The 17,963-nt window shown below is 39.0% G+C and overlaps 1 protein-coding gene across 4 annotated transcripts in view; it reads right to left on the bottom strand.

The window, feature by feature from the left end:
- The window catches only part of THADA (THADA armadillo repeat containing), a 207,324-nt gene that overhangs the window by 143,960 nt on the left and 45,401 nt on the right, over positions 1-17,963 (bottom strand). For all 4 annotated transcript variants that reach the window (XM_042474414.1, XM_042474421.1, XM_042474438.1 and 1 more), the window contains 2 exons: positions 16,451-16,560; positions 2,673-2,805 (listed from right to left, as the gene is read on the bottom strand). In XM_042474414.1, the coding sequence (XP_042330348.1) occupies positions 2,673-2,805; positions 16,451-16,560 (243 nt within the window). The remainder of the gene's footprint in view (positions 1-2,672; positions 2,806-16,450; positions 16,561-17,963) is intronic.

The raw sequence follows: 17,963 nt of genomic DNA, 5'->3' as shown, positions 1-17,963 counted from the left end.
AGAGGGATCTGCAGAGCAGGCAGGCCTTGGTGTCGTGGTCCTTGCCCAGGCACAGCAGGCAGGAGGAGTGCGGGTCTTGAACGGGCACCTTGCCCCCGCAAATGTCGCACTTTTTGAAAGGTGCAGGCATTTCCAAAGTCGTCAAAGCCAGAGGAGAATCCAAAAACGAGGTCAACAGTCCGAAAGTCCAAAGTTACCAGGGGCGGGAGACAAAGAATGGTCAAGATACAGTCCGAGGTCAAAAAACGAAAGTGATTCCAAGCAAGCAAAGCAAGCGAAAGTTCCCTGAAGCAGCTAGCGCGGCGGAAAAAAGGAACTGGGGAAAAGAGCGGGAAGGCAGGGGCCTTATAACGGGTGGGCGGAGTTACCGCCAAAAAGTTTCAATATGTTGCACAGTTAACTCTGCCCAGTGATTCCAGTAGGTTTCGAGCAGCACTGCGCAGGCGCAGTGAAACCCATTTGTATGATTCGCAGAGACCACGAAGAAGAAAGATCTGACTTTCCCAGCTCCGCCACAACCACAAGACGGCTTCAAGATGCTCCTGCGGCATACGGCGTGTAAACGCCAAACCACCAGAGCATTTTGAAGCCGCCCAAGTCTGGGCATCTGGCTGACTTCTGGGCATCTTTGGAGTATGTGGCGTGTAAACACCGCACTCCCAAGATGCCCAGAAGGCATATTTAATGGGCCTTCTGTTCCAGCCCTTAGATGCGCTACTACATATATACACTGTGGATCACAGATTACTATGAGCCCATTAAAGAAACCTACAGAATTGAACATGCAAGTCTACTGGAGTTAGGCATTCATATCAAGTGAAGGGAAACATTGTATATGTTGTAGGGGGGTAGAAGTGGGGGGAAAGGATCAAGATGGGATACTAAATTATCACCCATTGCACTGCTGATTGTGATATTTTCAGTGATTGATCCCGAGTAAATAAGCTGTACAGGTAGTAGTCCTCTGTGTGACAATAGTGCCATGAAACTATGACCTCAGATTAATAATAATCCTAATAAACAAAACTATTAATGTAAGAATTAACATGATCAAGACAGACAAAGGTGCCATAAAGAGATCTTTACATTCCTATCAGCTACTTTTGCATTTCACTTTTCCAAACAGTCTGCTTCTAAGCACAAGTTATTTTGTGCCCTGCTTCATCTGAGGAAGCAAACATCTATGGATACAGACCAAAAAACCTTTTTAATTAAGAGATTTGGAATATATATCTGATTCTTAGCTCACTCAAGTACGTATAACCAAATACATTAGCATGTGTACTTAGTTCTTACTTCATCATTTAAAAATTCTTTTAAGTAAGGACATCTATGTTATTTATCTATATTTCTAGTACTCCCTACTCCAAAGGTCCATGGAACAGTGCTTTACACTGGTTTTATGATCTCTTTTATAAAGAGTGTATATTAAACAGATCTTTGGATTGTCCTTCATTAACTGCCCAGCTTTCCTTGAAAGGAGCTATGTCTCAAAAAAAATGAGATAACGAGACTTATAAGTGTAAGACCCACAACTGTTTTGGAATTTCAATTGCAATGGATTTATCATTCATATTTTACCAATTAAAACAACAACAAAGCAAAGAGGTGCATGTTGTACTGAATCGACCATACAAGTGTTAAAATAGTTATTGAAAAAATCCTCGAGAGCTATCTGAGCTCCAATAAATAGTCTCTCACCTATCTTCACATCTATTTTTAATTATTCTTCTTATTATTGTTGTTGTTGCTATTTTGGATTGGGTAAGTATAGAAAACCAATAAATATTTGATTTATTTTACTGAGCACTTTTAATTCAGTTTTGTGAAATGCAAAGAAAGAAAAGAGAGAGGGGTGTTTTCATCTTTTGTGAACACACAAACCTAGAAGTCTCAAATATACATCATGTTGCATCATATTTCTTCAAAAAGAAGATAATTCTGGATCTTTAATACTAAAATTTCCAAGCAACTATGGAGGAATGTTTTCAAAATACAAACATGTTACAAGTATAGTTTCTTCTCATTTTTGAACAGGTCATAACACTGTAGAGCTCTAGTACAAGCCATTAAAAAAGACACAGAGCAAACAGAAATGACAAGTGTTGCCTAAAATTCAGACCACAGATTAATTCTTAAAATAGAAAAACCTAAGGCCAAACATTATCTTTTTGGACTGTTGATTTTATTTATCTTCAGTTTTATAATTAAATTCATAATACACCTTGGAGCATGCCTTTGACAAAGGAACATCAGTAAGATATTGTCAAGTGAGCAATGTGCAATGTGACTTACCCTTCCTTTCTTCTTCATTCACAGGTTTTGAGTTTGCATAATGGACTGCTGCAGGAAGGAGGGGCCCATTTTACCACTATTACCTATCCCACCCATGCCAATATGCTAAAAGCAGAAGTTCAGGTAGGCTTTTTACACCCGTTGAGCTTCACAAACCATTATAAAAAAACAATACAAATCACTGTAAATGGTCCTAGTCTTAAAAAAATGCAGCCAAATCGTTCTGCAGTACAATTCAGATTCTGCTTGATCTGTATTAGTTACTATCCCAGATGAAGTTTGTGGGATTGCTTCATTGCAAATGTGTACAGAATCTGTTCTTTTGCTACCACCAAAGCTAACAAAAATGAAGATTGATATGCATCTGTTGTAAATACCTGTATATAGAATGGGATCCCAGCACTACGTCTGGTGGCACACAGTTTAGATGAAGGATCACTAGATTTAATTTCTTCTAGTACATTGTACAGCCATTGCTGTGGTAGCTTGTGCAGGTTTTCATTGTTACATCTATAATACAAAAAAACTGTATGAAAACAAATAAAATAAAAAGATGCATTTTGTGAAAAGCAAGTGACAATAAGTGATAACATTTAAGCTTATAAGAAAAATTGAGAATTTGATAAAGGATAATTAAGAAAAAATATTTCCATTTATCATATACACACACAAATAAAGTACACTTCACAGAAATCTCATCAGCAGTAGCATGATTGCCAAGCATGATGGCAAATATCATCTACTCTTACCGCCTACACTGATCCTGTTACCATCTACATTGCACATAGCATTGTCCTCATACCTAACACTCCCTGAAATATACCCACTTCATTATGCTTGTCTGGGAGTCCATTACTCTGCTTGACTTACTATTTGGAAGACCAACTTTGAACACCTGCATTTACATCCTCTTATGCAAGCAAACCTGCCTAGTCAAGTTTTACTGTGGTCATGGTAATGCTAATTGTTTCACTGATTCTCAATTTTCTCTACACACAGATTGTTTTCATACTACAGAAAAATATTTCCCAATTACAGATAAATCATGCAGCAATGTCAGAACTTAACTTTGTAAGAAAACAAGCAATCAGTTGTGTATGTTCTTTGCATCATTTCCTACATGTACCACATGAAAACAACTGATATGAGCAGTGTTTCAATGCAGCTTCCCAATTCATTTTTAGGATGTTACTGAAGGTTTTGCTAATTAATTCTTCACAGGTCATTCTTTTTCCACTTAAAAATCCAAAGCCAAAGTAAGATGAGATCTTCCACAGCTCCTAGAACTAATTTCAATTTGATTTACTTCAACATGTTCAGAGGAAAACAAAATATGCTAAGAAACTGTATACTCATTAGCTTTTCATCAAGGGCTCACTTTCAAACACTTCAGATAAGTCTGTTCATAGTTAGATCTATGCCTTCAGGAATTGCTCCTGTAGAGACTGCATGCGCATGCGCATATATATATAAACCCAAAGTGCTGTTAGTGGGTGGTATTCAATAGGGTTCTTTCAGCAGTAAAACTGACAGCACTGATGGATCAAATTACTCTTTCCCCCTTCCGCCAAGTCCCTTATAGAGACACACCCAACATCTGGTTCAGTGTTGGGAAATACAGCAAAGAGTCCAAACAGAAGAGGGCAAAGGAAACTCTCCTTATATAAGCTGAAGTCCACAACAATGGACTTTATAATATAATAATAATAATAAATTGTTTATTTATTAACCGCTTTTCCCAGGATCAAAGCGGTGTACAACATGTAAGATAAATACATTACAAGCAATGACATATTTAAAAATTTAGGAAATATTAAAATGGCTTACAGTCTAAAATCAAATATTTACAACATAGCATACAGTTCAGCAATTGTTAAGATTCCAATATAAATACACCATAGACAATCGGGGGGGGGGGACTTATTACAAGGAGTTAGGAGGGTATGCTTGTAGGAAGAGGTAGGTTTTTAATGCCTTTTTAAAGGCTTCCACCGTTCCACTAAGGCAGATCTCATCTGGTAAAGCATTCCAGAGAGAAGGCGCTACAGCTGTAAAAGCCCTTTGCTGGGTAGTTGCCAATCTCACCTTAGGATGACCAAGTAATAATTTACCTGTTGTTCTGAGTGTGCGGGGAGGACTGTGCAGAGAGAGGCGTTCCCTCAGGTAACCTGGGCCCAAGCCATTTAGGGCTTTAAAGCTAATAACCAACACTTTGTACTGGGACCGGAAACGAATTGGCAGCCAGTGAAAAGATTTTAAAACAGGTGTTATGTGGGCAGATCTCGCTGTCCCCGTAATCAGTCTGGCTGCAGCATTTTGGATCAATTGAAGTTTCCAAACCTGATACAAAGGTAGCCCCATGTAGAGCGCATTGCAGAAATCCAAACAGGAGGTTACCAGTGCATGCACTACATTTTCTAGGTCCCCTCGGTCCAGACAGGAACGTAGTTGGCGTATCAGCCGAAGCTGGTACCAAGCACTCCTGGCCATTGCATCTACTTGAGATGATAATTGTAGAGATGAATCCAGGAGAACACCCAAACTACGAACTGTGTCCTTTAGGGGAAGTTTAACCCCATCTAGGACAGGATGACAAATTTCCCTGCCCGGGCCAGGGGAACCTATCATGAGTACCTCTGTTTTCTCTGGATTCAGTCTGAGTTTGTTTTTCCTCATCCAGCCCATTACTGCCCCCAGGCAGGCAGATACCATCCTTAGTCACTGTATCAGTCGGAGCCATGGAGAGATAGATCTGGGTGTCATCAGCGTACTGATAACACCGTGCCCTTTAGCCACTAGCTACAGATTTATTGTACTAATTCAAATTATCCCAGAAGTTGCTTGAAAACAGTTAACTAACACGGGTTTTATGTATGCTTAATTGTTGGTAAAATATGAATAATTGTGTGTTATAGGATGTCCTGGACCCAGAGAAAGAAATAGAATGGTAGTGACCATTCTTGAAAGATGCAGAGGTTCAATTCACACAGTACAGGACTTATCTACAAACTATTGGTTTCCCTTATCACTGCCCACAGAGAGACAGGAGTAACATGATTTCAGAGATGTTTGCTGAGGACTCCTTACCTCTTACTTTCTGGACCTTTACATAGCAAGCAATGATATCAGTGTGGAAAAATACTGAAAGAATAAATACAAAAACCCTTGATACCCAACAAAGAAAAGGAATAAAATGCAAGATCAGCAAAATAACCAGAATTCCAAGACACCCATTAACCTAGGATTAATCTTTTGTCTCTTTCAAGAATGGACTTCAGAGGAAGCAACTTGCATTCCCATTTTTTAAAATAATGGCAAAGATCAAGCCACACAGTATAGGACATAACCTAGAGCAGGTACTGTAAAAGTTGTGATGGCTGCCTATTACATAGATATCACACTTTGCAGTACATATCTATGAACGCAGCATTTGTTGATTCATCCATTTCATCACACTGAATAAAAGCTGATCCAAAGATACAATGGTTGAAATTGTTACAGTAGTGGCCATACCTCTGACAGTGTGAAATGTTACTTTAGAATGTCTTTAATGTTTACCCAAGTACAGCTAATAAAAATACACGCTTTGATTCAAAATGCCTGTCATGGGTGCACCCTGACCCTCTGGGACAGACATCCCAAAACCCACTACATCCACTACAGAAGAGGAAGACACAATCTTGGCTGATTTACTGAAAGAGCTACTGGTCTTGCTTTCAAAGTTTTCTCTCTAATGTGTGTGTGTGCACGCATATATATATATATATACATATGGCTTCCAATAATAAGTCAACGTATAGCAACCCATGAACTTCAAAGAATACTCAGAGATGGTTTTGACAGTCCCTTCCTCTGAAATATAGTCTAAAGCATCTGGTATTCATTGGCAGTCTCCCATCCAGATACTAACTAGAGCAGAGCCTGCTTACTTCCCAAAATCAGACAGGATCTAGTGCCTTTAGGATATTTAGGCCATCTCTTCCATCATACTTGCCCTTTAGTAAGAGAAATATTCACCTTCTCCCCATATTCTGCCAGGCTTCCACATTGGGTTGGGAAATGGAAGCCTGTTGTCTAGAAAGTCCTGCCACACTTGATGATCTTGGCCTTCCCTGTCTCTCTGACACTGCTTATGGGAGGGCCAAAGCAAAATCCATTTCCAGTAGGGTGACCTCTTTCAGACTTCACCACGCTGCATATCTTTCAGGTCTAAGTTGCTCTGTTAATGTGGCCATTCCAGAGATCGACAACTCAGGAAGAAATTACCCTCTAGACATGGAGATGCCAAGGCTTGTTGGGAGAACACTGCAAGTCTGTTGTTAACAAACAACATCTGTATGTTCCCTCTAGGCTGCAAAATCGGATTTGGATTTGGTTGAAGAGTTCTCAATGTAGACGCCATCCTCTGGGATGAAAGAGATTTCTGCTGAGGATATCTCCCTCCACATTGAGTGTGGACTTATAAATACTATGCTGAGATGAACCAGAGTAACTTTTCTGTCCAGGTCAAGAGTTGAACTGTCTCCTGAATAGAAAATAAGATCTGGCTCCTCCCTATTTGCATAGGTACAATTTTATTTTTGTACTGTCTGTCTTGATCAAAGCATGCTGATCCCGTATCAGATAGAAGAATAAGCCATATACTGAGTACATACAATGAGTATCATCTAGTGTTCTCAAGTTTTCAAGATGCTCTCAAGCAACTAGGGACAGTCAAAATTCACAACATGCAGGGCTGACAATGAAGAAGTAGCTAATAAAAAGTTTGTGTTATACCTAATGAAAATGTTGATTTCAGTTAACCAAGCTGTGCCAAGATGATGAAGCTGAGACTGTCATACTTTGACCACATCATGAGAAGGCATGACTCACTAGAAAATACAATAATGCTAGGGATGGTAGAAGAATGCTAGGGAAGGTAGAAGAAAGAGTGGGAGACTGCATGCACACATCCCAGATGGCTGGATTCAACCAAGGAGGTCACAAGCCTGAATCTATAGGAGCTAAGGAGAGCAGTGGAGGATAGGTCTTGGAGATCTCTCGTGCACTCATCCCACCATGAGTTGGGGCCTACTCTAGGGCACTTAAAATAGCTGTGTATTTCTCTGTAAAACTAACATATTTTCTCACATTCCAAGGCCTTCAAAATGCTGTACACATTATTTTGTAAAGTGCTTTCTCTTTAGTTTTAGGCTTATTCGTTTTTCCACATGAAGGAGAGAGCAAGTGGAATGATTATGGAACTAACACACCTCCTCAGCTACCAAACCTTTCACAGTCCTTCTGCTTTATTTGTGAATGGTGCTGATCTTTAGCCATCTCCATCAAACCTGATGGACAAATGTACTGTGGCTCTGGAGGTTCTTCAGAAGCCATACTTCTCCTTCAGACTCACTTATGGTGAGAAATAAATTGGCAACAGAGCACCAGTAACTGGCTCCAGAATGGAGACATCACTAGCTACCTGAACGAAGTATAGTGTAGACACAGGCAGAACAGGTTAAGCAAGCAGTTGGAGAATTTAATGGTTTTCCTTAATGGGAAAATATTCACACATCTTCTTTGGCCTGACAGAATTTTCATTATCTTGCCTACAAGGACTTGCAACACAAGAAAAGAAGAAGAATGGAAGAAGGATATTTTGTTTATTTGTTAATATACCATGGAGGAAAAAACAGAATTGACAATAAATAAGAAATAACTGGTCAGTGAAGGTGAAAACAGCATAAAAGAATACCACACAGACAAAGAGAGAGAAGGTGCTCTCTAGCTAGCTCTGCTCTGAGTGAGGCAGATGAAACTGAAGAGCAGAGGCAAGGAGTCCGCAGTGAAAATATATGAAGTTAGATGACTCTTACCTCTGAGTGGAGAAAGCTATGAGGTCTGATATACAGTCCAACTCCCATAGTCATGAGATTGGTAACTGCAATTTCACTTACCTGTGTCTGGAGAGAAAAGGTCTCTCTAGGCATGTGGAGGTCCTCCAGTGCAACTTAGTGGTCAGTCTCTGGCAGAAATATAGTGTTTGCCATTAGCTATGGTTTTTGCTATCCAAGGTATGTCTGTTACTGTATCACCCTGTGAATATGGGAGCCGGACTGTACTGTTTGATCCTCAGCACTACTCAAGAGATTAAAAGGCTCTCACAATTCCTTTAGGAAAAAAAATCTATATTTATGATATTATTTATTGACTCATACTTCAGGAAAGCTAGCATCTTATTTCTAAGAAGAGCATAAAATAAAAGGAAAACCAAGGATGCAATTTACTATTCAATTTTGCCTTATCAAGCTGTGAGAAATGTACTCTTGCCATGAAGTATGTTTCCTCAGCAGTTATACAATTTGGCACTGCATATAAAACCTAACTGCATAGCAAACAGCTTTCAAACTAAACATTTCTGTCAGTATTACAGGAACAGCCTGAAGCAAAGGTCTTCTGGTCAAAACCAAAACCTCAGTTCTACTTTGATACCAGGTGTTGCTCAAACATAGTTTAGCCAGCTCATTAGACTAAAGCAATTAACCATGTTGTATACTTCTCAAAATGTACATTTCTTTAGAGAAGTAGTGAAATGTTTTGCATAGCTGGGACAGATCAAGATTGTTTTAAAACTGTTTAATAAGATTACTACAGTAGCACAACAAGAAACTAAAAACAAGATGAAATCAAGCTCTTTCATTATGGTACATATAGCTTCAGAGTCTAATAATCTGCAATATGTACAATAATTTTGCCTTCAGAATCCCAGGCAGCCCCTTTCTCTCCTCAGCACACTGTAAACCAGAAAGTCTCTTAAATAATCCTAGTTTCATGATTTGCCCAAACCATGCACCTGTATTGATCAGATGCAGAACAAACCAAGACCATAAACCATTTTCAAATCAATGTTTAAGATCCTAGCTCATGGGGAATCCTTCAGGGTGAAGGCAAAATAGTTTTGAAATCTGAAAGAAATGAGAACTTAGTGTTAACTGGAAACCATGAGGTTTAAATTCAGTGCATCACAAAGCGAGAAGGGAAGGGACTCCACATTCCAATACAAGTCTTTTTTATATTTTTGCTTAGTAAGTGGAGATGTGACCATAAAATGCAGTCAGTGAAAGCATATATTTGAAGAAACTGAAGTTATAACATGCATCTTTTAAGTTTTGTTTTAACTGTTTTGTTGTTGCTTTAACCATCTCATTCTAGTTGTTTGCTAAAGTACACTATTCAGAGTTCAGGATCCAATGGAGTACTGCAGCTAATAGCATTGTCTTTCATCAGAAGATTCTGCGTGTGTGTGTGTTTACTAGTCTCTAGTCTCTTATATTTTAGTGTCCAACCAGAGAATAATTTCTGACATATTCATTAGAAGCCACTCTTTCTACAAGAAACTTTTCTTAATGGTATTACTTAGTATACAAGGCAAATCTTATTAATAGTGGCTGAGATTCTAAATTAAAGGAGGACAAAGTGCAGGCTATGGGCCCCATGCTCCTCTTGGGGCCCCTGCGTGCAGCCTGTGAGACCCTCTAAAAGCCCCTCAAACCTATCAAATCTCCCCCCCCCAAATTATCAGGCCACTTTTGGGGCATTTTTTGCCCCCAAATCAACCTAAATCTCCCAAAAGCACATAAAAAGGCAACTATTTGCTCCCCTAATCCCCCAGCCCCTCAAACCTCCCCAATGATAAAACACATGACTGAAACCTGGAGAAAATGTTGGCTAGAAGTGACACTGCATCACTTCAGGCATGAAGAACTGTGTTGCTGCAGTTTACCAAATGAGTACAGGAATAAAAAATGACTCCAGCTCTGACTGCAGCCCCTGGTCTAGATCACCTATTTTGGGCCGGAACAGAAGGCCCTTTAAAGCTGCCGTCTGGGCCACTTGGGAGCGCAGCGTTTATATGGCACATGCTCCCACGCCACCCTGAAGCTGTCTCCTGCCCAGATATGGGTGGCTTCAAGGCACTCCGGCAGCTGCATGCTGCCAGAGCAGCTTGAAGCCACCATGGGGCCATGACAAGGTGGGAAAAGCTGCCTTGTCCCTGGCCGAAAAAGGAGCACATCTTTGCTGGTCCTTTTTCAGCTTGCTTCAAGGTGGATTGGGACCACAGCGTGTGTTCACCACGGCCCCAATCCATCTTTGGAAGGGGTGGCTTCAAGCTGTCCCTGCTGCTCATCTGTTATGCCCCTTTATTAAATATACTTAACTAACTAAAGTCACCTGGCCTACCCACCCTCAACCTGACTTGCCAAGGATCAACCACTGCAAACAACTGGGGTCTGCTCTCTTGTTAACGAAGGTGCAGCAGACTGGCATCTCCACTTCCCTCCCACAAGCAATCTCTGGTGCAATGGTCAAAAGCAGACTTGCAATTCCCCCTTGCACCAGAGATCACTCACAACAAGGGGATGGAAACACTAGTCTAATGTGCCTTGATCGACAGGAGAACCGACTTCTATTACTCGCAATGGCTGAGTCACTTTTTTGATTCCTACGTATTCACTATGTATTATGAGTTCATATTCATAATCAATGTAGAGATCATATATATGAATAAGTTACAAATGCATAATTGTAGATTATTCATTCATAACTATGATCATGAATTTCAGCCACTATTTTTTGTGCATATGAAGCATTCTAAAAGTATTTTATGACTTTCCACACAAGAAAAATAATTGATAAAACATATGAAATATCTATGGGCCCATCTTCTCCTTCTTTAATCAAAGCTAATGCTTATCAGAAATACCTGCTAGCCCTTCTACCTGGAAAACAACATTTGGATTGCAGTCCATGACTAATCATCCACAATTTTTTAGCAAAAGTTGCGCAAAAACACAGTTTCCTCAGATAACATTAAGTAGTGAAACACTATGTACCTTGATACTTTCATTTTGAGACAGTTTTCCACCTAAACATTACATAAACTGCAACAAGAATTCACAAAGAAAGGACCAAAAAAAAAAAAAGGGAAACTGCTCAAGACATCATAGAACTAAAAGGAAGAGTAGTTGCCCTTATCTTTGAACGAATGTATTTCCCTTCTACTGGCTAAGCAAAAAGAGAAAAATATACTGAAATGAAATCTGACAAATCCCATACACAGTAACAGTGTGTTGCTTTGATGATGCCAGACGTAATACAATCTTGCCCAGTCGTCCACTAACTCCCATATTTTTGTACAAGCAAAACTTTAGTTGCCCTGAAGTAATAAAAACATTAAGGACTATTGATTTTGAAAATAGAGAAGGGTACTCCCTTTAACTTGGCTACAGCACAACCCTCTAGGCTGGCTGAAAAGTTATTTCCATGAGAAACAAGTTGCCATAAAATCTAGAGAGGAAAATGGAACCTTTCAACAATGGCATTCACAACTTGAGCATATTTTTGCCCATGTCAAAAGTCAGACCAGTATCAAATTAAGTGAATGGCTTGTTTTATCATACTTAATTTGCAAACCCTCTAGTTAAAACATCATACAGTTAACCAATGTGTAAGTTACTCTTGTTCCAATTCAGCAAATGGTTTTTGTGGTTTCTCCAATTTACTTTTCCTCCTGCCAATTAAAACATTCTCATCCATAGTCATAATAGCTACTTTGATCATTTTCAATGAATACAATAAATGTTCCACACAATCTTCACCTACTCCCTCCCATACAAACATAAATAGTATGCTAAAAATAAATTTACAGACTTTTCCCTTTCAGCTTAAGTTGTGCTTTAGTTAGATCTGTAACAAGCCCCTAACAAAATTACAGTGGGCCCTTGGTATCCGCTGGGGGTTTTTTTCCAGGACTACCCGTGGATACCAAAATCTGTGGATATTCAAGTCCCATTAAATACAGTGGTACAGTCAGATGGTGTCCCTTGCATAAAATGGCAAAATCAAGGTTTGATTTTTGGAATACATATATTTTAAAAATATTTTCAAACTGTGGATGCTTGAAACCACGGATAAAAAATCTGTGCATAAAGAGGGCTGGCTGTACAATGACACTATATCTGTAGATAGGTGGAGTAAAGTTAACAACTAATCCTATTCTTCACCCATGTAAAAAGACTCACTCTCATTGCAATTTTTTATCTGACTCTACGGATTGCTTTTTCTGCTGAAATGGAGATTCTGACAGACAGGAGCAGAAAACTTTCAGCCCAAGAGCCAAATACATGGATTGGGTTTCTCATTAAAGACTTCCAGATTCTCTCCAAACACTCAACATCCCTGCTCCAGGTTAATAGTATCACTAACTTGGTCCTACTTTGCTTATCCAGCTACAAAGTGGAGCAAGGAAACCTTACTCAAGTTGAGGAAGCAGAAATGAATGGATACAATACCATTTAACCCCTGCATAGTGAATGGAGGTCATAGGAGATTATCACACAGCAATTTGCCCACGGGGTAGACACAGAATTTTACTGCATGGATTGCATACAGATCACATACTGCCTGTCTATGGGGCAGTGCGGTAAAATCCATTTTTGACTTTTAAATCCTGCATTTATAATATGGGCGAATTGCTGTATGATAATCTCCATACCCAGTCTTATAAATGTGAAGGTCTGTGGGGAAAATGGGGGGTGGCGGCATTTCTACATCTAGTGAACATGGACGTCTTCATCACAGGACCAGGTGCCAATTGGGGGCTTCACTGCTTGTCCTGATAATATTGGATTGTTCACTATTTTCAATGTAGAGACAGACTTCATATTCAAATATGCTTAAGCTGAGTCCATGAATTTGTGACTGTATGAGAATAAAAGGAGCAGACTTTATTTTATCACAAAATTTGTGGCTTACGCTATCATTTTTTCCAACTCTGCCCAAATTTCAATTTTCCTCAAATTTTCTGTTCTTCCTCCTTTAACAGAAATAAAATGTTTTCCCCCATGTAGCTTGACAATTTCCAAAAACTGTACACCTCTAGTACATTTGCAATGCCACCATTTCTTTTTTACTCTGGGCCACTCTCATTTCTGCAACATGGACTCAGCTTGTATTGACCAAACTAATGCAGATGTCAGCAGGAGAAAGGTTGCCACCAGTATATAAATATTGATTGTATCCAGTTCATGTCTCCCACCAACAAGGCAGCTGCCGTAAAGTGAACAGGGGAAAGGCAACCCCTCCTCCAACTCCTTTTTGCTCCTTCAGAATCTATAGGGCATAGTTCTGGGATATGGATTGGCTGTACAGGGGAGAACAGGACAGGAAAGTCATATAGTAGAAGCAGAGGTCCACTTATATATATCTGGATTTCATCTGATGTGTCCCAAATCTGCTACATAAAAAATGCTAGCAAGTTTCTCAGCATAGCATTTTATAAGGAAATCCAGCTTCAAATAAAACATTTCCAGGTAAACTGGCTTTATAAACTTGGTCATTATTGTCAATAGCACCATAAGTACTACAAATGTCATATCAGAAAAATAGTATTGTTTGAACTGCCTCTATGGTAGATTACTTCTCTTTTACCAATATTAATATTGTCGTCTTCTTCGCCATTATCATCTTTATTATGCTTTTTTAGATCAATGCTTTCCATAGCTCCATAAGGCAGCTCTTAAACTGTCAGGGTCAGAGAGAGTTAAAGCAGAGTTAACAGATTTGGTGGGTAATCAAGTCATAGTGGAATTGCCATATGAAAATGGACTTCCCAATTGTCAGTCTCAGATACTATAAGGAGCCAGTGCTCTGTATTATTTAACAGTATAGAAAATATACATCTATGATAGACTTTTCCACCCTGACGCCCTCCAGATGTTGTAGATCCCCTTCCTTTGGCCATTCTGGATGGGATTGATAGTTGTAATCAATCCCATCCAGAATGGCCAAAGGAAGGAGATGACAAGTTTTCCAGCCCCAAAGGAGAAAACCAAGTTGCAGAAGGATGATTTATAGTATGTGTGATTAAAAACAGTGAATCCCAACCTGAATCCTATCGATTCATTCCAAGGTAGAGGAGAACCACTGAATCAATTGCTGTATACAAGCAAAGCCCACTGAATTAGTAGGTCTATTCTAACCAACAGAATTCAAATCTGAGTTTCCAGATGCAATGTAGAAACAATTCAAAAGACTGCTCCCCTAAAGCTAACCTCCCTATTATGACAACATCAGATGCCTAAGAGTTCATTAATGCATAGGTAAGAAGCTGCCAGGACCAAAACTGAGAAATCTGGGAGCCACTAGAACTATAGATTGCAACATGCTCAATTGAGGGCTTGATGAATTCTCAGGATCTGGGCTGTCCGTGCCCATCCACTGTTTGCCACTGTGTCCTTCTAGAGGGGAAAGACTATAGAAGACTTCCTGTTTGGGCTTTGCCTGAGCAACAACAACTGTTTTCCAGGTCTTAGTATGTTCCTGTGTTTTTTGGCTCAGACTCCTGGCTTATTTCCTCAGCTCTGAGCACCTGGCTCACATCCTAGCTCCCTTCCAACAGTTGCTTCAAGCTCAAGCCTGGCTACATAGACTATAGCCAAATGAATTTTAGTTTGTATAGTTCTTAGGTGGGAGTACCAATTAAAATGAAATAGAAAATGCTATGTATCATAATTGGTATAAATCATCTTTATACTTCTTTATAAATTATAAAATGCATACATCAAAAACCACCAGCAAGAATTTCAAAGCGAAACTGCAGGGCTTTTCTGGAGGATGTGAACATACTGTCTGTTTTCAGAATCTTGAGGGAAGAAAATCTATTCTACTCTTCCTGCAAATCTCAGTATTAAGAGTTTCTATCTTTAAAATTAACTTAACCATTGTTCAAGTATAGTAAAATGGCAGGTTTTCAACATTTTTTTAATTGAACAAGCCATTCTACAGAGACACACAAAGGAGCATCACTTAGTATATTCTCTGTACCACTGCACGGGAACACAGAAAGCTGCCTTATACTGATTTAGACCCTTGGACCATCTAGCTTGGTATCTTCAACTCTCAATGGCTGCCATGCCCTTGCATGGTTGCAAGCAGGATCCATTCCTAGCTCTGCCTGGAGATCTCTGGTAATTCCCTTCTGGTGGCCTCCTATCAAAGTGCTGCACTAATAAAGCCTAATCTTGTTTAGCTTCTGAAATTCAACATGATTAGGTATGTTCAGGGTGGAATATAGGATATGTCTACAGGCTGTTCCCACAAAATGGGCAAGTTTTTGCCAAGTACCCATGGATTTTGTCTTGATTTGGCTCCAACATGAACACTGAAAATATCTTGCATGGATACAGCTATAGATCCAGTTCTGAACAGTATGCAGAAAACAAACTATACTTCTTTCAAACAGCTAAGGTTTGCCACAGTGATGTAGCCTGGCTCTGTCATTGAGTCATCTGTTAAGAAGGGCAATGTTCTGGGCAAAAGATGCTAAACACTCCTGTCAGCCATTGTTGTTTCTTCCATTAGTGCACCACTATTTGAAGCAAGCCCAATAAGAAATAAAGGAACTGGTTTGTGTGACTGTGTGTGATAGAGGTTGAGTGACAGAGAAGCCTACATTGGGAATGAGTTCAATATGTTAATCCGAGTATCCTTTTTCACTTAAGTCAAATGGGCCAAGCCACATGAAACAAGGCAGGGCCACATTTAAAAAAACCAGAAGATTTCTACCAACCATGTAGGCAATCACTAAAAGACCTGTGCATTTTTGTAAGCTGTTTTGAGTTTATTTATTTATTTAAACATTTCTAACTTGCTGTGTATCTGAGGATCTCAGGTCATTGTACAATAAAATAAATTCAGAAAAACAGAAGCCATTTTAGAAGACTAAAAATATATTAAATAATCTATCACTTAAATCCAGGCAATTTAAAACCAGTTAAAATAATGCTGACTATAGCACATGTGCAAATTGGATAAACCTTTAATAAAAAGCAATAATTTGACTTGGTTCCAATCAGGCCTCCAAGGGTGGGTATTCCAAAACTGTGCTACCACAACAGGAAAGATCATTTCCCATGTCATCTCACAATGAACTGTCTCAAACAAAGGGGCACATCTTGGGTGAAACTATTAATCACATAACTTATGCTGAAGTTGGGAGATGAGAGATGCTGGTAGATGTCCAAACATATGATGAAAATTAAAATAACATTCCACATGCATGTAAAGAAAAGATAAAATAACAAAATAGTTAACAACTGTTTGTGAAATTTACCTTGAAAGTACTTCGGTGAGCTTAACAAAACCAGCATAAGACAGCTCAAATGCTCCTCTGTGCCGGGACTTTAAAAGATGATGCTTGAAATATTCCCCAATATCTTTCACCTAGGAAAAAATGTGGTCTGAACATTTATTCAAAAGTTGATAAATATGTTTAAAATGCAAATGAATAGTAAAATTAATCATAATAGAAAAAGAAATATCCTGCAAGAAAAAAAGGAAAAAAAGTTTTATTATTCTTATCAGATTTTAGGATGAGTTGAAAGAAACAAGAAGTAAGATGAGGAGATGCCTCATGTGACCTCTGTGGGTGTATCCATACTACAGAAATAAAGCACTTTGACACCACTTTAATTGGCATGACTCTATCCTACAGAATCTTGGGGGTTGTAGTTGGGTGAGGCATTAGTCCTCTTTGGCAGATGAATAACTAATCAAACTACAAATCCCAGGATTCCACAGGATGAAGCCATGGCAGTTAAAATGGTATCAAAGTGCTTTATTTCTGCAGTGTGGAAGACTTGAGTGTCTGGACTGTACTACTTCAGATTACAGCAAAGGATCGTTTTTTTAAATGTTTCACCATAACAAAACAAACAGAACATGTCTATGTATAACAAGCTAGCATGTAAAGGAGAAAGTTCTAGAACTGTCTTCCCCAATGTGCTAATTCTTGTATTCACATGGAGTATTTCATCCTTCTGGAATTTGAAGGAGTAAAACCTAGGAATAGATACTTCCTCAGGAGTTTCTATTTATCTGGTTTAGTTCTTGTTCACAGGCTTCTACTTTTCATAATACTGCTTTAAAACTGGTATCATCGTGAATTTTTAAAGGAAATATTGTGAGTTAAATGTTTTATTATTAGATTAAGTATTAGATATAATGGTGTATTCAATTATTTTGTGCACTGTCTTGGGCTGCCACAGGAAAAAGGCTAGTTTATTAATGAAATAATCACCACCATAACAATGAATGAATGAATGAATGAATGAATATTTGTCTTTAAGATATAACTGTTAATATCCAGATTTTAGCACTGTGCTAGTGTAATGGGATATCATGTTGCAACAGAATGTTTTGTTAATGCTCCAAGACCTTAAAATGACCAGTGCAAATGTTTATATGAATCCCATTAACATCCATGAAGCTCTGCTCCCAAATTTACTCGTGAAAGAAAACTGAATGCATAGGCTTATTCGTGGCTAAGAACAGCTTGCTTGCAAACACTGCAAAAGTGATTTTTAAAAAACAAATTTGAGGAGGGTAGCTAGCACACATTTCAGGCTATTTCACACCTGGAGGGCAGGCATGTACCTCTTCATACAGTACACAGATGTTATATGTGCAGAGCCACATATCAACAGAGCTTATAATGAGGCTGATAAAACAAATGACCAATGAGACTGATAAAACTTGCCATGGGAAACCTTGGGTTTGGATACGTTACAGAGCATAAGACTCCTAGACATGTTTCAAACCACAACAGTGGATAGAGAAGGCAGTAA

This window comes from Sceloporus undulatus, chromosome 1, assembly GCF_019175285.1.
Source record: "Sceloporus undulatus isolate JIND9_A2432 ecotype Alabama chromosome 1, SceUnd_v1.1, whole genome shotgun sequence".
NCBI lineage: Eukaryota > Metazoa > Chordata > Lepidosauria > Squamata > Phrynosomatidae > Sceloporus > Sceloporus undulatus.
This window is presented reverse-complemented; position numbering and strand designations above follow the sequence as displayed.